General features: G+C 44.5%; 2 protein-coding genes across 4 annotated transcripts in view; one reads left to right on the top strand and one right to left on the bottom strand.

The window, feature by feature from the left end:
* Positions 1-21,247, top strand: part of VANGL1 (VANGL planar cell polarity protein 1) — a 55,302-nt gene extending 34,055 nt beyond the window's left edge. For both annotated transcript variants that reach the window (XM_017524204.2, XM_037737000.1), the window contains 4 exons: positions 6,362-6,495; positions 7,888-8,020; positions 9,235-9,469; positions 13,981-21,247. In XM_017524204.2, coding sequence (XP_017379693.1) covers positions 6,362-6,495; positions 7,888-8,020; positions 9,235-9,469; positions 13,981-14,241 — 763 coding nt within the window. In that variant the 3' untranslated portion in view covers positions 14,242-21,247. The remainder of the gene's footprint in view (positions 1-6,361; positions 6,496-7,887; positions 8,021-9,234; positions 9,470-13,980) is intronic.
* Positions 21,248-23,031: 1,784 nt separating this feature from the next.
* Positions 23,032-26,143, bottom strand: part of CASQ2 (calsequestrin 2) — a 65,674-nt gene continuing 62,562 nt past the window's right edge. For both annotated transcript variants that reach the window (XM_037737001.1, XM_017524207.1), the window contains 2 exons: positions 25,553-25,627; positions 23,032-24,414 (listed from right to left, as the gene is read on the bottom strand). In XM_037737001.1, coding sequence (XP_037592929.1) covers positions 24,220-24,414; positions 25,553-25,627 — 270 coding nt within the window. In that variant the 3' untranslated portion in view covers positions 23,032-24,219. The remainder of the gene's footprint in view (positions 24,415-25,552; positions 25,628-26,143) is intronic.

Here is a 26,143-nt window from a genome sequence, read left to right as displayed (position 1 = left end):
GATTGGGAGATTGGACTGATGGACTGTTGAGTTCTCTGATTCTTGAATCTCTGCTTGGGTGAACACTAAGGTTCCTTCCATTTCTAAAATTTTAAGATTCAGTATAAGTGGAAGTTGGGTTATGCTTTTTTGCCCAGGGGCTATATGTATATTCTAGCCACCAGCCAACCCCATCTGTACTGCAAAATGCTCATGCTCATTATTAGTAATGTGATAATATTTTGTGTTTGTATAGTGCTTTTTAGTTTATAAACACCCTCACTGTCATTATTTCATTTGCTCTTCTCAACAACCACATGCAGTAGTTGGTATTATCTCTCCATCAAAGGCCAAGAAAAAGGCCAAGAAAGAGAAAATGACTTATACAGGATTACAGGGTAGGTAGCAGGAATCTAGACCCTCTGGAACCCAATACTCCGTCTACAGTGGATGCCTCCCTTATAGGTAGGTTTGATTTTCAGGAGGCTGAGAGTTGGCACAAAGTACTGCCTAAAAACAAAGAGCAGCATAATTTTCTGGCCCCAGTCCCTAAGAAAAACTGTGCAGAGTGGACCAATCTTGGCTCATTCCCCACGGCAGTACCCTCATGATGAGCCTCTGGGGTGAGCTTGGTACAGGAGCATGTGGGATCAAGTTGGCCTCCTCAACATAGGTGGCCGTAAAGCTCATGGTAGCTACCGTTGATGAGCTATTGACTTTGAGCCAACCACTTCAGAATGTGTTACCTTATTTCATCTTAAGCATAGACCTAAGCCAGGTAGGCTTCTCCTCCTCAGGAAGCAGGAAAGTGGAGGGCAAACTCCCAAGTCTCCAGGATTTTTCCTGGTCTAAATGCCAGCTAGCTTTGAAGTCTCACAATGTCTTAGGATGCAGAATCATCCCAGTGTATCGTTCAGCTTATGAGACTTAACATGCCTTGGGGTGATGCCGACCTCAGCCAGCACCTGGTACCCTTGGATCTCACAGGCTGCTGCTGGAGGTTCCCAGTGGCGGCCTGCACCAGTCCCTTCATTAGCCTTTCAGTGAGACATTTTATGCCACTGAGTTTTTTGGAGCCCACTTATCATGGCAGAGCAGGGTTTTCGGTGCTGTTCTTCCCATCCTGCAGATGAAGCGTCTGAGGTTTGGGGAAGTGACCGGTTTGTTTAAGGTGAATGAACGAGTGAGAGAGCCAGGAGTCATGTTCGCTGGGGCCAGGATCTGCAGCAGCTGCACTGTGCGTGCCTCCGCCCACGGCCTCTGCGCAGACTCTAGCATGCACAGAGCGTGGGGAGGCAGTGGATGGTCTGGATATGCAGGCCGGTAATTTGGTTTGTGTTTTCTTCTTCAGAATTTATCTTTTAAAAATACATCTTTCAGATTTTCGTGCATTAAAATGTGAACTGTGTTTGGAGTTGCATCTTTCCAGGTCTGTTTAAGAAATGTCGCCCAAGGGCAAGCCCCTCTTCTCCGTTGCCATGGCAGTCACAGAACAGTTGTCAACAACGCTGGAAGTGCTTTTGTGGTTGATTAGGCACAAAAGACCACAGCATTTCTCATTCCATCCTCTTTGTCCTGCAAAGAAAATAGGCCAGTAGGCAATGTGGTCAGCAGAGAGTTTTAAATTAAAATGTAGCTGTCAGATTCCCTCAGAGGTTTGTGTGCCCTCCTTCCCAGGAGTTCACGTTTGGGCCAGCCTAGACCCAAGCCTGCTGAGGAGGTCTTTATGCATAGGTCTCAAGCACATTTATTTCTCAAGCAGAACTAGGCATACCTTCATGAGCTGTTTTCCACAAACATATGTGGTCTGGGAGAGGGTATTTCTTTCCCTGGGTTGTGACTAGGCAGGAATGTTGGCATGCAGCATCAGTCGAGCTCAGAGTCCTCTATCTTGCGAAAATGCTCCTTGCCGTAGGTTTCTGAGGGGGCTGAGTCCACAGCCTGTACTTAAGGCTCCCCCGACCGGAGTACAGGGTTCCTGTTCAGTCAAGCTACTGCCTTTTCTCTCTGAATGTAATGGTGGTAACAGAGGGGGCAGGTTTCTAACCAACTTGATTTTTCTTGCCTCCCACCTTTATCCAAGATTGTCTGGTCTAGAGATTGGGATTTGTAGAAGGATTTACTTCTGTTCATCTCTGGGGCCCTTTTTGTCTCTGAAATTCCATGATTTTATGAAATACATATTCAGGACTGATCTTAGACTTACGGGAATTCTAAGATTGCATGAACAGATAAGCCAGCGAATATTATATACCCATGGAGGAACCAAAGGACGTGTCCTTTATGTGTCAGGGACTTGCATAGGTGAGCTTGCTGAAGGGGCAAGACCAGCTTGCGTGACTCCCTTGAAGACATCACAAGTCATGTGTCACCACTGTTGATGCTGCAAGTTTAGGGACAGATCAAGGACTGGAGAGTTAGAAAAGCCTTCCTGAGAGAAGCCAGCCCTGTGTCAGCCTTGTGGTTCCTTCCGTATTTGGAGGATGCAGAGGAATCGGGACGGGGGAATGCTGGGCCCTGCATCCTGGCCTCCTGGGACTATGACTGAGGCCATGGCATAGTAATTAGGAATGACCGATAGCCAGTAGTGAGGGAGATCACAGTAAACAAAATAGCCTCTCCTATTCACACTTGCTGAAGCCTGGGACAGAGTGGGGACAGATGGCCTCCGCCTCCTGATGGAACCTGGTGTGTTTACCGCGTTATGTACGTGGCACAGCTCAGTGTTAAGATGTGTAATCATCATCCAGAGTCATCAAGAAGACTTAATTCATCTATCACAGAGCTTACTGTCTTCAAAAACATGAAGAAAGGTAGGGTGCAGTGGCTCACACCTGTAGTCCCAGAACTTTGGGAGGCCAAGGCAGGCAGATCACTTGAGCTCAGGAGTTCAAGACCAGCCTAGGCTACACGGTGAGGGCCCGTCTCTACTAAAAATACAAAAATTAGCCAGGTGTGGTGGCTCATGCCTGTAGTCCCAGCTATTTGGGAGACTGAGGCAGGAGAATCTCTTGAAGCTAGGAGACGGAGGTCGCAGTGAGCTGAGATTGTGCCACTGCACTCTAGCCTGGGTGATAGAGTAAGACTCTGTTTCAAAAAAAATAAAAATAAAAAGGCATATTGGATTTTATCCCAAAAGGTCACAACCATTTTAAGTTGTGCACTTGAGTTATGTGTTTATTTAGTTACCTGGAAATTCTCATTCCCTAATATTGCTAGATTTATTGAGCATCAGAAAGACCGCCCTCTGTAGGTGAGAGTGCGCACACTTTTGGAAGTGTTTATCGTGAGATCCCTTCAGCTCCAGCGTTGGCTTCTCAGCCTGGGGGCTGGCCAGACCTGCGGCAGGCTGAGTCATCCCGTCGTGGCTCTGAGAGGGCAAAGCCGGAGGGAGTGCAGGATGCTTGCCCTTTCCCCTTGTTTGGTATTTTTGAGCAAAGGCTCTCACTCCTTGGGAGGACTATGAGAGCCATGCCTGTGACACCCAGGGCTGGCATCCCCCAGTACCCACCTCCACCCTGGGCACTTCCTGGGACCCCAGGGCTTTGCTCTGCGGGGGACTGCCAGGTGGGCTGTGGATTCGGCCCATTGGAGAGCATCCGCTGAGCCCCAGGCTGGAAGGCGGTGGGCTGGGAGCCCTAATGGGGACAGAAACCACTGCCCTGGGCAGTGCATCACACTCACAGGGTGGAGGGCTGAGACACAGCCAGGAGGCTGCAACCCAGACATCCCCTCACCGGCCCAGGCTGAATTACTGGGATTCCCTTGGCCCTTCCTTGCAGCTGAATAGAAAAGCAAAACTCAGCAACCACAAGACGGTTTTGAGTTGAAGATGGTTCTAAGGAGAACTTCTGATAATTGCCTTCTAATTTTTAAATTTAGATCAAGGTAATACTTTTCTGTTGGAATCCAGGAGCCTAGAGATGTTTCTGTATCAGTGGAGGAGTGGGGATGATGTGGGTTTAAAGCCCAGACACTCTGGAAAAGACATGCACAGGGGTGGGAGCTGGGCTAGGCACACCAGGGAGAGAGACAGAGAGAGAGAGAGAGGGAGAGAGACAGAGAGAGAGAGAGTGTATGTGTGTGTGTGTGAGATCAGGGAGAGGGCTGTGATAAATCTCTGGATAAGGCAGGAATAAAGAAACACTTGCACACCAGGGAGTGTATGTGAATGTGTGTGCGCGTGTGCGTGTGTGTGTGTGTGCGTGTGTATGTGTGTCTGTTCAGGGAGAGGCTTGCGATGAATCTCTGGATGGGGTAGAGATAAAGAAACACTTGCCCCTTTCTGGAGAATGCCATGGATAGAGGGCAGGGACGGGGTTGGGGCCACACTGACTTGGAGATTGCCAGGTGAGACCTTCAGGGCAAGCAGAGGGATCTTCTGCAGGAAGAGCTCTTGTGACACAAACCTCCACGCAAGGCCACCTACTCAGCAGGCTGCTCTTGCACCCCACCCTGTCCCAGGCAGCCAGAAGCTCTTCTCTGTAGTTACTCAGCCCCACATGTTCCAGCAGGAGAGCACACTCACCATGATGGGGTTCATGCTCCACGTACCGGCTAAGGAGGAGCTCCTTCTGTCTATCTTGGTATTCCCAGGGCTTTGCAGACACAGGCACTCAAATGTGGAATGACAGTGAGCAACTGAGTGATTGAATGATCAGAACTTTCGAAATGTGGATTTGCTTTTAGGAGTCTTAGGTAGACTTCCATTATGCAATGTTGGTCTCACCAGATTTCCCCTGATAGCGTTCCCCAGCCTCACATGACTGTACATTATCTAGGACAATATTAAGTACCAACTGAATGCAGGCACTTTTGGGGACAGAACTCTGAAAGCTTTGCCATGACTCTGCTCTTAAGCAAGTTAGCTGCCTGGCCTCCAGATTCGACTCTGTTAAAGTCTTGAAGCAGAGCTCCAAGGGGAACCGAAGGGGCGGGCAGACAGGATTCCAGTGGATAGGTTAGGAGCACCCTTGTCTTAGTGTGAAGTGGAGATCCCTGAGCCACCCTGTGAGTGCTGGAACACAGTGTGGTCATCCAGGAATCAAAGGGAGTTCCATCCTGGTGCTCCGGCTACTGCAGATAATCCTTGTAAGCCGATCTGCTTAGCAAGGTACTAGAAAAGGAAAACCTAAAGGGCAAGATAAAAATATATCTGTGGTACTTAACATGGTGGTGTTTGGAGATGTCAGCACGTATGCTATTACACAGAGGCCACGTGGTACCGGGAAGCCCGAGGTGGCGGTTTGTAAATCATATCAGAGTTCCAGCTCTCCTATTGATTCAGCACATGCTGTTGTGCAGGCCGTAGACTTTTGAGCCTCAGTTTTCTTACGTCGAATGATTGTGAGGGTTCAGTGAGAATCAGATATGTGCAGACTCTTGCTGTGTCATTGCAAGTTGTTCTTCAAAGTGGCGAGTGTCCTGCACTGTAGACCATGAGCATATTCTCTGGCCACCTATGCTCCTTTCCTGTTATAGGTGCCCTCTCGCATCCTGTCTCCCGCTTGGTGGGGTACCTGTTCTTTGCTCCCCTGCTGCTCTCTGAGGACCAAGCAGGGGATAGGTTGGAGACCAAGAACATCGGGACATGGATAGTCACCTTTGTACCCCTCTGCCAAAGGCTAGAGATAGTAGTCCAAGGGGCAGAGGGACCCAGAAAGGTGGAATGGTCTCAGTAGAGGCCCTCTTAAGTTCACTCTGCCCTGGATGGCTGCAGTTGTTCTGGTCTGTATATAACCTAAGTTCCAGACTGGGTGCGGTGGCTCAGGCCTGTAATCCTAGCGCTTTGGGAGACCAAGGCAGGCCGATCACTTGAGGTCAGAAGTTCAAGACTCTCCTGACCAACATGGTGAAACCTTGGTTTTTTTTTTTTTTTTAAAAGTGAGTTCCAGGATTCCTTATTCACAGGGGCACCGAGGCCTAGGGGACAAAACCCTGAAACAGGACCTGAGAAACCTGAATCTAGACTTTGTTCTTCACTCATTAGCTCTGCAACCATCAGTAAGTCTCTTGTCCTTTGGGGGTCCTCAGTGTCTTCTTTTGTAAACTGAGAAAAAATACAAAAAAGTTTTTATGTGCATAAAGTTAAATGTAAGTTACGAGTTACAACTTCTTCCTCTTTCAACAAAGGGCTAGATGGGATGCAGCTAAGCAGGGATCCAGAAGAGGGCACAGAAGCCACTCGACCAGGGGGCTGAGTTCCAGCTTTAAGTTCTTATTCTGGAGGCAGAGGTGTGATGGGACCTAGCTGGCTTCTGTATGAGGCCATCTCTGATCTTTTGCCCCTTTACCTGACTCCAAAAGAGGATTTTTCTTTTAGGACCTGCTTATTCAGTGAAAAAGCTTTGCATTAATTTTGTTTTTGTTTTTTTTTTCTCAGTATCCAGCGAGCAGCATTGGTGGTCCTAGAGAATTACTACAAAGATTTCACCATCTCTAACCCGAACCTCCTAACAGCCTCCAAATTCCGAGCAGCCAAACACATGGCCGGGCTGAAAGTCTACAATGTAGATGGTACGTGCCTTGAAAGGGTCTCTGTGGTGCTCACCGGGGCACAGCTGGGTGACTATTTAAGCTTCATGGTGCGTTTGGTTCTGCTTCCTCTCTGGGCCTACCTTTATGGTGCGTTCTCGTTTCCGAACAATTTCTCTTTTTTATGTAGGCAGACACGTTTTTAGAGGAATGCTGATTTACCATCTACCTATGTGGGAAGCCCGTTCATTTTGGGATTTTTGATTGAAAACAGTATGGTGTGTGTTTTCTGCCGTCCGCCAGGATCACCTTATATTGGAAGCTATTAGGAAAGGGCTGCTTTCAAAATGTGTGCACATTACCCAAAGACTCAGAAAGCTACCTAAATCGTGAAGACTAGAAATTTCAGTAGTTCAGGCCTCTGGGGAGATACCTACAGGCACTTCTTACTCGTGGCTAGGAGCCAGAGTTGAGTGAGTGGCAGGAGGCTGATGGCCAGGCTGGGGAAGTGCAAGAAACAGGACACAGTGTCATTTCTTACGGGTGCCTTGGGTGAGGACGAGGGCTTAGCAGACTCTAGGAGAGCATTATATTGTTAACAAATCTAGTGATTTATATACAGGGTCCATTTGTGGTGGCAAGATCCTCCCGGTCATTTGCTCATTTTTTGGCCCTGTGAGGTGTGAGCTCCCTCATGAAGCTTGAAGGATTAATTAATTCCACCTGCCATCTGAAAACTTAGCAAAGATTCCCTCTAGTGAAACCAAGCCACCAGTCAAGTAGGTCATCCATAAGAAAGGCTGAAATCTGCGTTATCTTTCTGAAAAGTTAAGGTGGTCAGTGGTCAGGGAACAAGACAGGATTTCTGAGTCTGTGTTAATTAATGGTTATGTTGCATGTCCTTGAGCATTGGTATTTCCTATAAAAGTTGTGGCTGCCATGACATTCCAGCATAGCTTGCTTTCCAGTGTGGACTCAGTGTCTCGTGTCCTTTGACTTTCCTTCTTGTCTCTTTGTCCTTGTTCTCCCCGTGCCTCTCATTCTGTCTCATTGTCTTGTTGCTGAAATTCGATGTCCCAGCTGCCCTCATGGCCAAACTGAAACTTATGTAACAGATGGTGACATCTTTAGCACACTCTGTGTGTTTTTGGCCAACATTTTAATTGTCAAGCATTCTACATCCCCTTCTGCATTCTTTTTCCATTTCCACTGACCAGATTGGGGTTTAGGGAGATGCCCCTGTTCTCTTGCCTTGGACCTAGTAAATGCAGAGCCAGGGCACAGTTCACCCTCCTGGGAAGTGACCTTTAGGATTTGTGTGTGTGTTTCATAGGGGATGGGTAGACAGCATTGATGGATTGTGGTACTAGTTTTCTGCTCTGTTTCCCAGCCTCGTGGTATTAACACTATTCTTCCACTGTCCTTTCCCCAAAGGCCCCAGTAACAATGCCACTGGCCAGTCCCGGGCCATGATCGCTGCCGCTGCTCGGCGCAGGGACTCCAGCCACAATGAGTTGTATTATGAAGAGGCGGAACATGAACGGCGAGTAAAGAAGCGGAAAGCCAGGTAGACAGCCCTCCTGATGCCAGTACCCTCTTGTAGACTTTTAAATTTTTATTTTATTTTATTTGCTTTTTAAAAAAAAATTTATTTACTTAGAGACAGAATCTCACTCTATTGCCAAGGCTAGAGTGCAGTGTCAAGATCTAGGCTCAATGTAACCTCTGCCTCCCAGACTCCAGCGATTCTCATGCCCAGCCTCCTGAGTAGCTGGGATCACAGGAACCCACCGCCACACCTGGATAATTTTTGGTATTTTTAGTACAGACAGGGTTTCGCTATGTTGGCCAGGCTAGTCTCAAACTCCTGACCTCAAGTGATCTGCCCTCCTCGACCTCCCAAAGTACTGGGATTGTAGGCATGAGCCACCGTACCCTGCCTCTTGTAGACTTTTAATCTTTTCTTTTTTACTACTAGAATCAGGCTTCTGTTTAAAAACACGACCTGCTGGGACACCTTTGGAGTGCACCTTGCTCCAGTGTTTTTCAAACTGAAGGCCGTATGAGCATCAGTGGAAGGGTTGTTCAAATACACGCTACAGGTTCTGGGCCCTGCCCGCAAACGCCCAGCCCAGTAGGTGTGGAGTTGGGCCCAAGAAATGGCGTTTCTAACAGATTCCTGGGTGATGCCAATGCTCCTGGCCCCCAGCCCACACTTGAGTGGGCCTGTCCTGTACCCCGGGACCCTTGCTGCTGTTTACCCTCAGGTCGTATTACCTGAAGGGGACAGAGGTGCTTTCTGTTATGTGTGCTATGCCTCTTCCTGTTTCCCAGGGGCTGCTGGTGTGGGTGGCTGGACAGGGAGCACACAGCTCTGCTTCTTTGTAGGGCTGCTTCTGCACCACCAGCCACCTCTCTCTGTATAGAGCCTTTTTTAGCCATTTGGAGGGGCCTCAGATAGAACTTTTTTCATCTAACCATTGCAGAGATGAAAAAAGGATTTAAGTGAATTTCCCAAGTTCATCGGCGGCAGACTTGAGAACAGAATTCATCTCCCAGTCCTGGAGCTCCTCCCTGACCCCCGTGGCCCCTGTTCCACATGTTATTTTTGCTGTTGCCTTTCTTCCTCCCTTCCTCCCTCTTCACCCTCTAGGGGACAGCGTGATTAGGCCTTGAGTATGTTGGCAGGTCGGGCCACAGCAGGGTGGACGGGCGTCATTCTGTTCGCACATCCTGTGCTAGGCACCATCCTGATTTACTTAATGTTACATCACCTTCTAGGCTGGTGGTTGCAGTGGAAGAGGCCTTCATCCACATTCAGCGTCTCCAGGCCGAGGAGCAGCAGAAAGCCCCAGGGGAGGTGATGGACCCTAGGGAGGCCGCCCAGGCCATTTTCCCCTCCATGGCCAGGGCGCTCCAGAAGTACCTGCGCACCACCCGGCAGCAGCACTACCACAGCATGGAGAGCATCCTGCAGCACCTGGCCTTCTGCATCACCAACGGCATGACCCCCAAGGTGCGCTGCTCCGGGCGGGCTCTGCCACCATCAGCCTGGCTCGTTACTGAGCTTGGCCAGTTGAATTTTACGGTGTTACTAGAAGTGATAAAATCAAAGCCTTCTCTAAAACACCAAGTAATAACAATTAGTGATTCTCAGTTATTTTCTATTATGTTAGTACAATTGTTTTTTAAAACGTGCTTTTCGAAGGTCTCTAGATTCTAACAGAGGAGAGAATTTCACTTGGAAACAGTATAGAATAGTGATTGGAGGAGTATAGAATAATATATTAGGGGTGCATTATGGACTTGGGAGCTGAGCTGATTCATTCTCAGCTGGCTCCTCTACCAACTAGATGTGAAACCTTGGGCAGATGATAATGGCTCTGTGCCTCAGTTTCCTAACCTGTTAATTGGTTAAGATAATACTAGTAACTATCTCATTTGTGTATTTTGGGAACTGAGTTTATTCATGTGCTTAAAATAGTACCTGTCATATGATGAGGGTGGACTAAATAGCTATTATTATTATTATCATCATTATTGGAAAAAAATAATGCCATCAGACATTTTGGGTATTATAGAATTAGTTTTACTGAGTGGTCTTTTTGATTATGACATTTAGCATACTTTAAAGAGTGTTACAAGAAACAACCATATATCTAATACAGGGCTGTGACCAAGGAGGCAAAATAAAGATATAGCAAATGACTTCTCTACAGAGTGGTGGGTTCAAATCCTGAATCCACCACTTAATTGGTTTGTGACTGTGCACAAATTAGTCTACCCTCTGTTAGATATATGGCTGCTGCTTGCGATATCCCTAGAAGTGTGCTAACCACCATAATCTAAAAGACCATTCAGCAAAACTAATTCTGCAACACCCAAAATGCAAAGTGATAGCAATATTTTTACCAGTAATAATAATAGCTATTTAGGCTGGCCTCATCATATGACAGGTACTGTTTTAAGCACTTCAAATGAATCAACTCTTTCAGTTCCTCTATCCTTGTCTGCTCTTGTATCAATGAGGATAATAATAATATCTATCTGATGGGGTTGCGGTGTAAGAATTACATGAAATATGGCAACATGGCATGTGAGTCGCATGGTAGAGGGTAGATGAGCGTGGCATGTGATACACATGTAACATTTGGTAGCTGTTTTTTGTAAGGACCCCTGTTCATACATTGTACTATATGCGTATCCTGCTGGTTACATTGTCAACCAATAACTACCCTTAGGAAAGCAATGTAGAAATATTCAGTAAGAAACTAGAAAGTTTTCTGTATTGACTCACTAATCTCTCTCCTAGGAAAACTATTTAGTACAATCACATATACACATGAATATGCACAAGAGTGGTGTTTTGCAAAACAATCTGTAATACCTCCACAGTGGAAATAATTTAAAACTATCATAGTGGCTTATAAATTATGGTATATCACCTGTTTAATCATGGAAGAGTCTGTTAGAATAGTAAGTTACAAGAAGTAGAATGCAGAAACGTGAGTACCATGGTTGCAAATGAGGAAAACGTGTGCAGGTGTAAAATCATGGCTTTCCGTATAGATCCAAAACAGTTGTTTCCCTTTTTTAAAGATTTTAGAAAGTTTCCTGGTTGCTTTTCATTTCATTTAAAAATCTTATACTTTTCTGAATTAAAATAATGGCCATTGTTCATATAGAAATCCAAACATTAAAGGAAAGTATTATGTGGAAAGTGAAGTTTTCATCCACCCTACCCTAACTGTTTTAGTTCTTACTGATAACGAATTGGTGTATATTCTTTCAAATATATGTGGATGTTTTTTAAGCTGAAATGGGAAAACAAAACAGAAACGGGGCAATTTCTCTCTCTCTCTCTCTCTCTCTCTCTCTCTCTCTCTGTGTGTGTGTGTGTGTGTGTGTGTGTTTGTGTGTGTGTGTGTAAACCACAGGCCCACGCCACCATGCCTGGCTAATTTTTGTATTTTTCTATTTTTTTGATAGAGACGGGGTTTTGACATGTTACCCAGCCATTCTCAAACTCAAACTCCTGAGCTCAAGCAGTCTACCTGCCTCAGCTTCCCAAAGGGCTGGTATTACAGGCCCCGGGCCCAGCCTATACGTAAGATAGATAGATAGATAGATAGATAGATAGAGATTTACATACTACATGTCTCTATATAATGCATATTATCCTTCTCTATATATAGAGAGAAAGATACAGATATACAAAACCTTGCTTTTTTTTGTTAAAGCTATTCCTTGGCTGTCTTTCCAAGTCAATACATACAGATCTTACTCATACAGATCTAACTACAGATAGAACTGATTTCTTGTAATAGCTACATCTTATTCTACCAAATACCATGATTTATTCAACTGATTATCTGCTGATACACATTTGGATTAAGAGGTTTCATTAGTCAAAGCCAGGGGCTGGGCGTGTTTGTTAATCAGATTTCATTGGCACACAGCCATGCCCTGTCTTTATGTATCACCTATGGCTGCTTTCACTCTGTACCAACAGGGTTAAGTAGTTGTGACAGAGATATGGCTTGAAACTCTGAAAATATTTACATCTCTGGAAAAGTTTGTCAATCCCTGGCTTAAACATCACTGCGGTGAATACCTTTTTACATGTGTATTTGTACAAGCATTTCTGGTACATAAGTTTCAAGCAGAGAAATGGCCAGGTCAAAGTTGTAGATCCTACCACATTGCCCTCCTAGGGGCGTTACTTTTGCATGCTTTTGCCTCTACCATCTGAGATTTTTTATTTCCCGCGTACTTGGGAGCATTGGATGTCATTCTTTTAATCATTGCCCATCTAAGAGGAGGAAGTTAGTTTTTAATTCTTCTAGTTTATATTTCTTTAGTTGATAATGTGATAGAAAAATTTTATATGCTAATTTTCCAATAATATTTATTCTCCTGTAAAATTATTGTTTTAGTTTAATTTCTCTAATTGTTGAGTTATTTTCTTTTTCTTATGATTCATCAGAGCTATATTTATATTCGAAGTGTGAGAGCCGACAAAGTCTTATTTTCTGCCTTACAATAGATGTTTCCACAGATGAAAAATAACATACCTAGCAAGGTGTGAATAAAAGAGGACACCTGTTAAAAACTGTTCTTGGCCAGGTGCGGTGGCTTACACCTGTAATCCCAGCACTTTTGGGAGGCTGAGGTAGGCAGATCACTAGTGGTCAGGAGTTCAAGACCAGCGTGGCCAACATGGTGAAACCCCATCTCTACTAAAAATGCAAAAATTAGCAGGGTGTGGTGGCACGTGCCTGTAATCCCTGCTACTTGGGAGGCTGAGGCAAGAGAATCACTTGAACCTGGGAGGCAGAGGTTGCAGTGAGCCGAGATTGTGCCACTGCACTCCAGCCTGGGCACCAAAGTGAGACTCTGTCTCAGCAAAACAAATGAAACCTGTTCTTGACTCTGTCTGGGACCTGATTGATATATCCCAGTATGTTTCTGTCTATATTACTGGCTCATTTCATTCTTTCTTCCCTTCTTATAGCTAAATCAGTGTATTTATTTGATTTAATTCACATGCTGTTGAACTCCTAGTATGTGCTAGGCACATTGGAATTTCACATTTTAGAAAAACAACAAAACATACTTCCTGCCCTTCAAGAGAATGGAGTGTAGTGTGGGGAGCAGACAAGCAAGTCAGCAATCACTTTGAAAGTAAAGGGTCACACGAGAGTCAGTGATTACAGGAGCCTGGAGGAGGACATGTTAATCTGCCTGAGAGGTTCGGGGGAGGTGGCTTAAGAAGATTTGAAGGACAAGGGAGAATGAGCTGAATGGCAAAGTTAGCTGGAAGAACTGCACATGTATCAGAACTCCATCGAGCCGGGTGCCACTGGCGCAGAGAGCTCAGGAGAGGGGCATCAGGCCTGGGCATCTCGTGGACTTGCCGTGTGCACACTTAGCCCAACAGGAAATAACTATTGCTTGCTTACCGTGCCAGGCATTGCTGTGAGTGCTTTTTGAGAGCCAACACTTTCATCCTCATGGCAGCCCTGCGACTTAGGTAGTGTCACTGCATCCACTTAGAGGGAGTATAAATGACTTGTGCAGAATCACTGCTGGTAAGTGGTAGAGCATGAACTTACAGTTCATGCAAGTATATTCCACTCAAGTTTCCTAAGTGCTCCTTTGGCCCTGGCCCTGAGACAGTTTTGGTTCAGGAGGAGGAAGACATGGAGAAACAGGTCTAGTAGGGCCACACCCTAGGAATGGAGTGATGCAGAGGTGGTGGCCTCCTGCCACTCTACCTTCACTCCCCTCTGTGGGTACCACTGTTCTCACCCTTGGTTGGTAGTAACGTCAAGGGGAATGAGGAAGTCCAAGAAGTCTTCCCTTCCCAATAATGACTCAGTTGATGAGTGTGATGAGCTGGGCTCTGGTCTAAGCTGGTTCATTTGGAAAATGTTCTTCATAGGTGTGAGAGTGCATAGCTGCCTGGCAAGACTGCCCGTAGAATGGGCTGTTTCTTCTCTAATAGCTTTTCTTCTCTGCTTCCAGGCCTTCCTAGAACGGTACCTCAGTGCGGGCCCCACCGTGCAGTATGACAAGGACCGCTGGCTGTCTACACAGTGGAGGCTTGTCAGTGACGAGGCTGTGACTAATGGATTACGGGATGGAATTGTGTTCATCCTTAAGTGCTTGGACTTCAGCCTCGTAGTCAATGTGAAGAAAATTCCATTCATCGTACTCTCTGAAGAGTTCATAGACCCCAAATCTCACAAATTTGTCCTTCGCTTACAGTCTGAGACATCAGTTTAAAAGTTCTATATTTGTGGCTTTATTAAAAAAAAAAGAAGAAGAAAAATATATAGAGAGATATATATCTATCCCAGAGGGGTGTCTTTTTTTTTTTTATATTCTTCTTCATTACTGACTGAAACTGGCAGATGATAGACCAGTATCCTTTGACCATCTGCACTTTATTTGGAAGGAAGCAGGGACTGTGCACCCTGAAAAAAAGTGACTGATGACACCTGACTTTTGTCGATAGGACTTCTCAAGAAGCTGTTCCCTGGAGTTTCTGTTACAGCTGTAAACCAAAGTGGAGCTGGTGCATTCTTGGGAGCCTCGCCTTACAACTCCTTCCTGCCTCTCGTCCAGTACCACGTCCCCCCTGCTTCCGGTCAGCCCACTTGTAGACTTCCAGGGGACACTCCTTTATTCTGTTTCAGGAAACCAGTCACGACACGTCCACACATGTATTTGTGTATGTTAATGTTCAGCATCACATCACCCACGAGAGTCGTGGGCGGTTCAGGAGATACCTGCCTTCGTCTTTGTTCTTCGTTGCCTTAGGTTCTTCAGAGAAAGATCACAACAAAAAATGTGCACTGTTGTTTACAGCTATTAAGTGATTTGATTTTGTCTTTTTTTCCCAAAGAGAAAACTTACTGGCCCTGTTTCTGATCCCACCCCTCTACTGGCTTGAAGCAGGTAGCCCTTCCCAGGCCCTGCAGCTGTCCACCTGGCCTCCATGCCATCATACCTCCACCTCGCTGGCAGCGCTGGCTCTCCATGTGTGCCCTCAGGCTCTTTGTGCAGCCTCAAGTCGGTCCCAGGATTGCTTCCATAGGGAAGTGTGGGGTGCCCAGCAGGTAAAGCACAGGGAGAGCAGGCAGTGGGAATGCCCCCTTTAGGCTGTAGCAGGAGCCCCGCCCTGCCCAGTTTTCCTCCCCACTACTCCACACCAACCAGGGGAGACTAACACTGTGACCCTGGGATTGGCAGGTGCGACTTGGAACCACTTGATTTCCTGGAGTAATAAGTTCTCCCGAAGCTCATAGCAAGCTGTCCTGCCCAGGGACACCAAACCATGCCAGCCGTGCTAGCAACTGCTGCTGTCCAGCCCCTGTGTTTCTGACCACCGTCACTGTGCAGCTCATCGCCTCGGCCACTTAGGACCGGGAAAGAGGCTAGTTTTGTTCCCACTTTTAGCTACTGATAAAGTGAGGAGAAGGAAAATGGACACTCTGCGGAGTTTGGGGAAGGGAGAGTAGGGAGCCCATCTTCTTGTCCAGAAAGATTCATCTGTGAGCTGTCTCTCCCTCTATCTTTTTTTTTTAGATGGAGTCTCCCTCTGTCACCCAGGCTAGAGTGCAGTGGCGCAATGTTGGCTCACTGCAACCTCTGCCTCCCGGGTTCAAGCGATTCTCCTACCTCAGCTTCCTGAATAGCTGGGATGACAGGCATGTGCTGATTTCAGTAGCTTTCCCCTGGCCCTGGGAGAGCAGACACTGCTTGGGTTGTGGGTAGAGGAGCCTTCCTGGTGGACCCCTGCTGCAAGGAGCTTCTTCAGGAGCCCCATCCGGACCTCTTGCACTGGGCTGCCTTTGCCCCCACTTGCCTTCCTGTATCTGCAACAAACCTTTTAAGTGTTCACGCTTGCTTTTCCCAGTATTTCAGGCAATTGGCCACCTTGCTGTAGTACAGGATGACACTGTCCAATGCTCTTTACCCCCTGCTTCATGCACTCTACAAGTGGTACAGTATTTTGTGTCATTGTAAAAATCAAAATTGGCTTTGGATCTCTGTAATACACCTGTACCTGAAAAAGTAAACAACATTCTTCAATCACCAGCCTTCAGCTTGGGAAAAGACATGCTAGAGAAGAAGGAAGGGGGAGCCCATAGGTGTGGCATGAAGCCAAGATGTGCTATTCAACTATGTGGTTCTGTTTATAAAAAAACACATACCATGTAACCATGGTGCTTTTGTTCTTAGTTTTTGCCTTTAGGTCCCTTTAAACTGGAAGTTCCTAATAATGTCTTTCTCAGGAAATATTCTGGGAGATGGGGTAAGGGATAGCAAGTGTGAGATGGGCTATGTCGGAGGTTGCTATGTCATAGATACAGTGCAGTTCAAAGTGCCATATGTGTATATACATGTAGTTAATAATGACACTGTTTATCACCATTCTAAAATACTGTTCTTCTAACGCTATCTTAAGTGACCAGTCCAGAAGGGGTTAAGCTGCATTCATTTGCTCTGGCATGTGCATTCCCAGCAGGGTGAGGAAAGGTCTAAATTACAACACTTATTTTCTCTCTCCCCCTTCCTCTCTCTCCCAGTCTTTGCATAGGAGAATGTCAGACTTTCAAGAATTACTGTTTGTTTTAAATTGAGTATTGATTTTTTACATTGACTTTGTATTGAGTTCTTTTTGAAAGAATAACAAAGTAAAATGCAGGATCTTTGTAAAGCCTTTGCACTTTCAACCTCTTAATAGCTTGAGTTACTGGCGCAGCGGGAACAATGTAAATGACATTCAAACGATTGAAGATTTCAGAAAGCTGCATCCCACAATTGAACACAATGCATTTTTATTTCAATTCTTGGAACCAGTAGGCTATTCTTTTTAAAAGGGGGTGAACTCTGCCCTAAGACTAGTAGAGCATATGTTCATATTATAGGAGACAGGATTTCATTTGCCTTAAATGTTTATAGATTTTTTTAAATGATTTTCAACCTAAGTTATTAAAATTAGAGCACTGAGTGTTAAAGAACTTAATGAGGAGTATATGTCTGAGATCGCTGTCTTCCCTGGCGATGTTTTCACTGGTAGATAACTTGTTCTTAAATGTGTACGTTTGAAGATAGAACAATTTTTATTGTCCATGAATCAGATGTTAAAAAGTTCCGTATGCATCCTCAGAGGGGATTTTAAAGCTATATGGTTCATCCATCCTTTGCGTTATCAAAATGTTAAGTCAAATGCATAATACTTTGGCTAAAGTGCGTAAAGTAAGCCCTAGAGAAAATACTTGAGCACCAATTTTTCCCCAACTTCATCACCTCCCTCCCTTGCCCCTCCCACATGGCTCTGCTCTTCCCTTTTGACATCTACATAGAGGACAAGTTTTTCACAACAAATGGTAAGAGGCAGGTGACCTGGTATGTTTGCTGTGTGTGGTTCATTGCCTGGGGCTTGGGACTCCTTTTTTAATGGAGAGACTGGCTGTGCAGGTGTGTGTTGGACAGGGCTGAAGTGCTCACCCCTCCCCTCTCTACAGTAGGAGGTAGTAGTTGATTTCTCTCATTTTGCCTCTCATAATCACTTTGGAGTGCACGTATTTACCTAAGGGCTATAGTTTTGTGGGATGCTACCAGCATATTGGACTGACAGAAATTGATTACCTTGCCACTCCAACCCAGGTACTGAGTGAGTGTTCCAGCCACTCAGTGAAACCAACAAAAGTCAGTCCTTGGTTTACCTTCCAATCTGGGCCCTGCTGTGTAAGTCTCCCTAAGTGGGGATGCATATTTGTTTGTGCATTTTTGTTTCCATATATGTGAGCATTTCTCGAGTGTATTACCAGATGGATAGCACATTTGTATGTCAGACTCTTAACATCTGTGTTATCTGTAGCAGATAGGTGTGTAGCTCGGCAGATATGTGTGAAATGTGTATATAGCTGAGTGTGTGAGGGTGTGTTTCTGCAGTCCCCTGTGTTTAAGAGATTACCTAATAACCCTGTGTTTTGAGAGGTCACTCTAAAACCAGTAACTTCTCCCTCCCCTGCTTGATTCCTTTCCCTCACTGACACTGTCTCCTCCCCTGAGTGAATGGCTTTAGCACAGCACAGTCTTCTGTTGAGCCCGCTGTCCTGCAGGCAAGTCCATTAGACTCTATCTTGCTTTCGGACTGTCCTGCAGGCAAGTCCATTAGACTCTTTCTTGCTTTAAGACTGCAAAATGCAAGAAACAAAGAAAGGTCAAGCTCTATGAGAATTACTGCCCGAACTTCACTACCCTGGAAGCCTTACTAGATATTTCTTAATGTAACTTACAAGTTGGGCTTTATTTTTAAAAAGTGATAGGTTACTAAAGCCACACAGAAATGTTACCATATTTATTTAAATAGTCCTGCAGCAGAGACCCTGACTGTAAAGTGATTTAACTATTTCTGGGTAGTGTTTGTGCTTTATGGATCTGTTACCACAAAACAAACAAAATCACTACTGTGAATTTACTACTATGTAACCTTGTGGTCGTATTTTATTATAAATAAAATATGAATTGCTCTTCTGCCCACCGTGCTTGATTGGTATTCAGTGCAGTAGTCAAAAGAGATAGTTTAGACACTGTTAAAATAACTGCATTGAGCTTTAACCAAATATATGCTCTGAAAATTCTATTTTGGATCACATTTTGACAAGACATGTTTGTCAAAGAAAGGAAAGGCTGCTAACACATTTATCAGGTATTGTGTATCACAGCCCGTGTTCCACCCAGCCTTGTTAGCCCCACATTCTTTCAAGATAGGAGTTATCTTAGTTTTTCAGGTGAGAAAAGGAAGATCAGAGAGGAAGGGGTTTGCCCAAGGTCTCATGGCTGGTTAACAGAATTTCAAACTAGATATTTGATTCTAACCCCTCAGTCTTCTGTACCGTAAGGTATGGTCTAAATTATTTCGCACTTTCAGATGCTGAGGAAGGACCTAGAGACACGTCCTGGGGTGGAAGGCAGGATCTCCTCTTTCGCTTTGGATTTACACCTTGTCCTTTGGGAAGCTTCTCCACTATGCTGCAAATATCTTGGCATATTTGATGGAAAGAACTTGAGAATCCCCCTTCCTTCTGGAAAACCCAGCCCTGCCAATGTTGCACCTGCCTCAAGACAGGGATGCTGCTGTTCCTTCAGCCCCCGCTTTGCTTTTGCCGGGCCCCACCTGCTGCTCCCACTCTGCTGGCTTGGGCCAGATGCGTGCCTTGGGCCTTGGGTACAGGGGGGCAGGCAAAGGCTTGGCCTGGCCTCTCTCTGGTGACATGGCAACATTATGCCCCAACCTTCTTCCCTGGTTAGAGTGAGAGGGGCTGCCCACAGCCCCATCCTGGGGGGATCTCGAGCTGGAGTCCCTGGCCTGCCTCCTTGACGTAGGTGTTCTCAGCAAGCAGTTTGCATCCCACTGTTTTTCCCACACTTGCCCTCAAGACTTTTGATAGAGCAGACAAAACAGGACTTGAAAAACCATTTTTCTTTATTCTCGTATGCAGTAAGTTTTGATTCAGTTGTGCATAGATCGTTTTCTGCCCTGCTGTTTGCTTTCAATGGAAGACAGTAAGGGGAAGATGGTGCTCACGTCTCTCCTAGTTGCATCTCATTAGGAATTAAGATGCAATGGATTAGAAATATAAAACTTCAGAATAAAATTAAATTAGAGATGTAAAACTTCGGAATAAAATTAACTTTTAGGGTTCTATAAGTCCCTTTTTCCTGGGTCCTGTTACCTTTCTACACAGATAACCCAATTTGTTTTGTCTTTAAATAAATGTCTTTATTGGGTTGTTTTAGAGTCTCTCCAGCAAAAGAACAGATTCCTAAAGCCAGATGCAGCACCATGAAAAGTTTCTTTTAATATGACACCAAGAGTCTACCATTTATGTCTCTCTCAGCTTACAAACATCAGGGATTCGTCCTGTCTTAGTGGAAGAAATACACTTATTTTGAGCCTTGGGGACAAATGTGACAAACCCAGACTTTTATCTTAACAGCATCTTTAGCACTTATCTTGGCACTGAAATGATATTTGGATCACATTATTTGAATGTACAGTTGTTTGGTTTTGCACGTGCTTATAATTTATCTGAGCCTTCACTTCTGGGCATGGCCTTTTGTTGTGAAGTTGCTCATCATTTAGGAGTGTTTAATTCTAAAAAGCCCTCAGCCTAAGAAAGCTTCATCTGTGGGGACCAGAGACTGTTGCTTAGGGAATTAGTGAGACTTGGGCATCTGATCTCCAGGTGACAAGTTTAATTCAACTGAATTTGTAGGGAATTTAGACAGTTGCCCATCTTTGCCATTTAGGGGCCTTGCAGAAAGATATGATAGTTGCTTTTTATTTGCCAGCACCCCTCAGTTATAGAGACAATGGAACATTCACTTACTTTCCATCATCATTCTTCAAAAGGAATGTACAAAAATCTAAACTTTGGCAATAATTTCTTTTTATAATAGTTTACCGTAGGCTTTAATTAAATGGCAAACTCCTCTGGGACCCTTAAGTTATGATGTGATTAACCAAATTTGATTTCCAAGTCATTTACGAACGTAGAGTGCATGATGCCAGCAAAGATGAGGGTGGGGGCAGATACTGGTTCAGTGATTTAACTCACATTATAGATGACCCCTTCCTCAACAGAAATGCTACTGAGAGAACCAGAGAGGCCTGGGCCAAGCAGATCTTACTTGAGAGGAGATTATTTGATAGTTGCTTTGGTTAGAAGGACTTTACATTTCTGGGTTTCAAGTCCAGCACCAATTTAGAAAGTTCAGAGATGAAACCACCTGTCTTTATCTGATAGAGTCATAACTGTTTGTGCAGAAATGTGGCCAGGGACCTTTTTTGTTCTTTCTGATTAGTTAATACTGTACTTTGTAACCAGAAGGGGCAGTTTTGCCAACCAGCCTCTGCTCAGGGTCACCATATGTATATGACAAGGCCTGAGTGAGTTCCTGCATAAACTGGGCGGTGAGCTCTTTTGAGACATTTGCAAGCATGGAAATAAATGAATGACTCTACCAGGAACCATCTGTACAAGTCCATTTACTTACATTCATAAGGTTTATTCTATGAAGCTTCTTCTCATTGTGATGTCAATAACAGAGTTACTGTCTCTGATGGAACAGTGTACCTGTCATTCAAGTTATTTTGTTCCCTGTTGGGTCCTCCAGTATAATCCCCCCATCCCAATTAACTGTAAAATGTTTTCTTTTACACATTACATTTTTTATGCCGTAAACCTGGAAAATAAATTGAAATCTCAAATCGTATCTTATATTTTTTCTTCATGTGATTATTTCAATCTAAAACGTTGCTTACTTTTTCAGGGACATTTTTCACTCTTGCATAATTTTGAGACCTTCAAAATTTCAAGACGACCTGTCATGTTTCTTTGAAAACCGAGACAATTATGATAGATTGGTAAAGTACAACTACCATTGTAACAAAACTACCCGTTGTCAATCATTTTAGAGTGAAGAAAATGTTTTAAATAGATATCTAAAAATGAAATTCTTAGGATCTAAAACATGGAGATCTTTTGAGTAAAATATCTCCATCTTTCATCAAAACAGATCTTTTGAGTAAGCCAGCAAGTGGAAAGGTAGTTGAGTCAAATAAGAAGGAAGAAAAGTAACAGGCCTTGGGTTGATGTGGAAGGTGAATATTGGATTGTTTTTCTAAGTGGCTTGGGAATTCAAGTTAAATTATCAATTGATTTTAGATAGGTCTATTTAAAGGAAACTTGATTATTTGGCAAAGAAATATGAAGCTTGTTTTCTGCTTAACTCAGCATGGAATTTTGACAGCACACAATCAAATGCTTACCTATTACATGGACAGAAATTAGAGAAAGCAGTTGACTAGAAGATATTGGTTGGATAGATTATTGATAAGCTATTTCTTTGGGCCATTAAGCAAAATGTGCACAGTGTGTATCTGCATAAGTAAACCCTGCTAATACACCTTGTGTGCTATCGTTGGGATATTTGTTCCCACCAAATTCCATGTTGAAATTTAATCCCCAGCTCGGCAGTGTTGGGAGGTAGGGTCTAATGGGAGGTGTTTGGGTCATGGATGGATCCTTCAAGATGAATGCCCTCTCTGGAGGAGGCGGGGTGTGAGTGAGGATTCACTCTGTTAGTTCCCTGGAGAGCTGGTTGTTAGAAAGAGGCTGGCACCTCCTCTCTCTCTCATGCCTCCTCTCTCACCATGTGATCTCTGCACACACTGGTTTCCTTTTACCTGCTGCCATGAGTGGAAGGAGGCCAGGCGTTCACCTGATGGCCAGTCTTGCAGCCAGCAGCATTGTGAGCCAAGTGAATATTTTTTCTTCATAAATAACCCAGTCTCAGTTATTCCTTTATATCAATAAAAATAGACTAAAACACCTTGTAAGCTCTGTTACCCAATATAAGTGTTCTGGTTAATCAATTATTCATCCATCAACTCAATAAATGAGTAGCTACCTTGTGATGGGCAAAGTGCTAAGTGCTAGGGATACTAAGATAAATTTCTTGCCTCTAAGGAGCCTGCAATTTAGTGAAAATTTAGTGAAAATTGCAGGCTCCTTAAAGGATTAGAGTCATGGTCCAGGGATGGAAAAAGCTCAGAGGTGACGGGGCACCCTCAGGTCACCCAGACAGTTGGATAAATGGTGCTATCACCCACCCAAACTAGGACTCCATGAAGAGGAGAAGGAGATGTTTCGGGGAGAAGGCAACGAGTTCAGGTTTTGTTGTATTGAGTCTAAAGTGCTTTACAACATCAAGTCAAGATGTCCGGAGGCAGTTGAATGAATGGGTCTAAAAATAAGGTGAGGGGTCAAGGTTAGAGACTCAGATTTGGAGGTCATTAGCACATGGATAGTATTGATGGGCATGATGACATCACTTTGGAAGAGTGTGTAGAGTACAGATGCTAGGAAACACCATCATTTAAAGAGTAGGCAGAGGAAGCGGGGCTGGAAAGGAAGAAATAAGGAGGTAGGACTGGAGCGAGATGAGAATGAGCAGAGTCAGAAAAATCAAAATAGGATTTTCAACAATGTCTGAATGTTTTCAAAATATGAGTTTATTGACAGGATTAGGCAATATTCCACAAAAGGATTGCTCTATTTTCAAAACATTTGCACAGTGTCTTATGCATGTGCTGAAAGATTGAGAAAATAAATTAGAAAATTATACTGCACACTTAACACTAAAACTACCAAGCACAGTTTAACTTTTAGACAGCTCGGAAGGCACTTCGGGATTTTTTTTTTCAGCGCCTCAGGGCATCATTACGAACTCCAATTATTGTTGCCCTGACCAACTTCGTGAGTACTGATAAGTGAAGAGTTAATTGACTGCTGGATAAAGCAACCTTTCATCTAAATGGGAAGGCTCACTAGCAGCTACAGAGAAGGGGTATTCAGATCCCAGCTTAGGCTAGGAAGCCAGCTGACCCAATCAGAGACATGAACCCATCAGAAAAATGTGAAACCTTTCATCTTTCTAGTTTTCCCCCACCCTCCACTCCTGCTGATGAATATGTGAGACTTGACAACTAGAGGGAAGTTCAGAGAGCAAGTCAACCTCCTATTCCTGTTATTCCTGTTTCCTAATATACTAGAAATGATGGTGGCCTGTACACGTTTCTGTATCCAAGTTCATAATGATATGAATGACCATCACTTGAAATAAGTTTAACAGAGCCATGAGAATATGATTTATAAGCTTGCTTCCAAGGCTGAGGCTTCCCTAAGAACTGTCTTGGCTAGAGGAGGGATCTCGACTGATGTTCAAGGTATGGAAGGAGCTAAATCATTAATCATGTATCTTCCCTGGGCTCTGATCATAAGGTCACTCGATGCCTGTGAGTTAGCAAACTGTCAATTCTGTTACTGTCATAATCAAAGACAAGTAAACTTGTGTTAGGGAATTGTTCATCCCAGGCTGCCGTGTTCAGGCACTGCCATGACCCCTGATGGTCCGCCAAAGAACAAGATCTGTTCCATGAGAGTCAAGGTAGTCAACATGGAGATCATTTCCCTCCTGTCCCTGCTAAGTGGGATTGCTGCATTTGAAAAGGCATTCGCTGAATGATACTGTTCCTGATGCGAAGGGAGAGGACAAAGAAATGATGGAAAAGGGAAAGGAGCTGGCTGGGTGTGGGGCGGCTGCTTGCCGCCACCTGTGCTGTCTGTGTGGTAGTGGGTAGCTGTGACTTTGTTTTCATCAGAATTGTTTGGAGCTGGGCTACTCATCATTATCATCGTCGCTGTCATCCTCTTCATCAGAATCATCGTCATCATCATCATCTTCACCTTCATCTTCATTGTCATCATCTTCAGTGTTTATCTTTCCAGAAAGCACATCTTCAATCCAGTCCTCCAGCTCCTCAGCAGTTGGAAGGTCGTCATCATCTGGAATCTCCATCCAGACACTGTCAGCCTGCAGTGAGGGACAAAATGAATGAGTGAGTGAATGCATGAAGGCTGAGCCAGACCAGGGGTAGCTGTGCTGAGTAGCTATGCTGAGTGCCCCTAAGTCTCTTACACTTATTAGGAATGTGCACATTGTTCAATGGAAATGCCATACTGCAAAACGGAATGTGTAGTATACTGTTTGTGTAGCATAAAAGGAAATGTGTATCCCATTACCCAATGGAATATATATATATATGAATGACAGTAGGGATTACATCAGGGAAGTAAGAAATACTTTTTATTTTCACCTTCTATTTTACTGTTCTGTTTTAAAATGTTTTCACTTGAGCATATTTTAAAAGTTATGTATTATTATTACTAATTTTAAAGTAGTTTACAAAATAAATGAATGTAGATTTTGTAAACTAAATGAACATCTACCAACAGGACAAAAGGACATTGCTAACTGGGCCCCATTCTTAAGAGATTCTACCCCAATTAATTATGGCTCTAATGATCTTCTGTGATCATCCCTTTCTGTCCACTGTTTGCCTGGTTGTATCTGTCCCAATTTCGGTTTTATGATGGTGGAGTTGAATCAGGTGTCTGATTCCTTTGAGATCTAAGATTTCTTCACGTTCTGCCAGTCCACCTCACGAGCCTGTCCCACCCTCAGCTCAACAGTGCCTGAATCATGAGGAGAAGCCCCTTACTGGCATATGATTTCTTACTTCCCTTCTGCAGGCCTGGTCTCCTGGCTATGGTGTAGTTGCCTGCCTGGGATTCTGGGCCACAATGGCCCCATTACCCATGGCGCAATGACGGCTTCTGGTGTGGGTTCCCTTCTATAAAAAGACCTTGTTGTTCATTGTTTGGCTTTGGGGGTAAATACTGGAGAGTTTACTTGAGGGGAAAGTTCCAAATCGTGATTCCGGAAAGGCTGGCCCATACACCAGAAAATTGCTCATGGACAGCCATGGAACCACAGCTTGGGACTGGCTAGGAGACCAGGCGTGGAACACACTGGCAAGTTTCCTTGGGCAGGACCCCTGCCCTCTTCTGAAAAGGCTGGACTCCTATCCATGCTCCTACAATCTAGGCTCTGTAGCAGAAGACAGGGCAGGCCAGGGGTGCCTGAGCAAGCCTTCAGAGGGGGTACTCACATCTGTCACATTCACCACCCCAATCTGTGGCCTGAATAGGTCAATCTTGAAAGTCTTCTCCCAATAGGCAACGAGCTGCAGCAACGAAAATGAGACAGCAGGCAGAGGATATTTTCTGAGAAGGCCACTTTCTGTGGCTGGACCCACCCACCGTCCCATTGCAGTAACTGGGTCACCATTTGTTAAAGGTCTTCAAAACAGCTGTGGGCACTTAGCAAATTGAAGACTTAGGCTCAGACTTAAAGCACTTCAATTAAGCGTTAAATAAAAGATGACATAGCATAAATTATGGAAACATGTAAGTGTCTACAGCTGTAAGAAAGAATATTACAGAGGTGGTCTAATGTTGCTTCCCAAATTACCTGTGGCTCTTTTATAGTTTATAGAGTCATTTTCTCCACCTCTTTTTTAATGTCCCATTTTTAAAATTCCTTATCTTGCGCCACCGTGCTACATGAGATAGCTGGGAAAGCCATGATGGGTCATAAGTTGCCTAGTAAGAAGTCTTCTTCATTCAATCGGGCTTGGACTCCATGTGGATAAATCTCTGACTGGGGCAAAAATAAAGGAGCAAGGGGCCACAGTTTTTTG

This window comes from Cebus imitator, unplaced genomic scaffold (genome assembly GCF_001604975.1).
Source record: "Cebus imitator isolate Cc_AM_T3 unplaced genomic scaffold, Cebus_imitator-1.0 Scaffold32, whole genome shotgun sequence".
In the NCBI taxonomy this organism is placed as follows: Eukaryota; Metazoa; Chordata; class Mammalia; order Primates; family Cebidae; genus Cebus; species Cebus imitator.
This window is presented reverse-complemented; position numbering and strand designations above follow the sequence as displayed.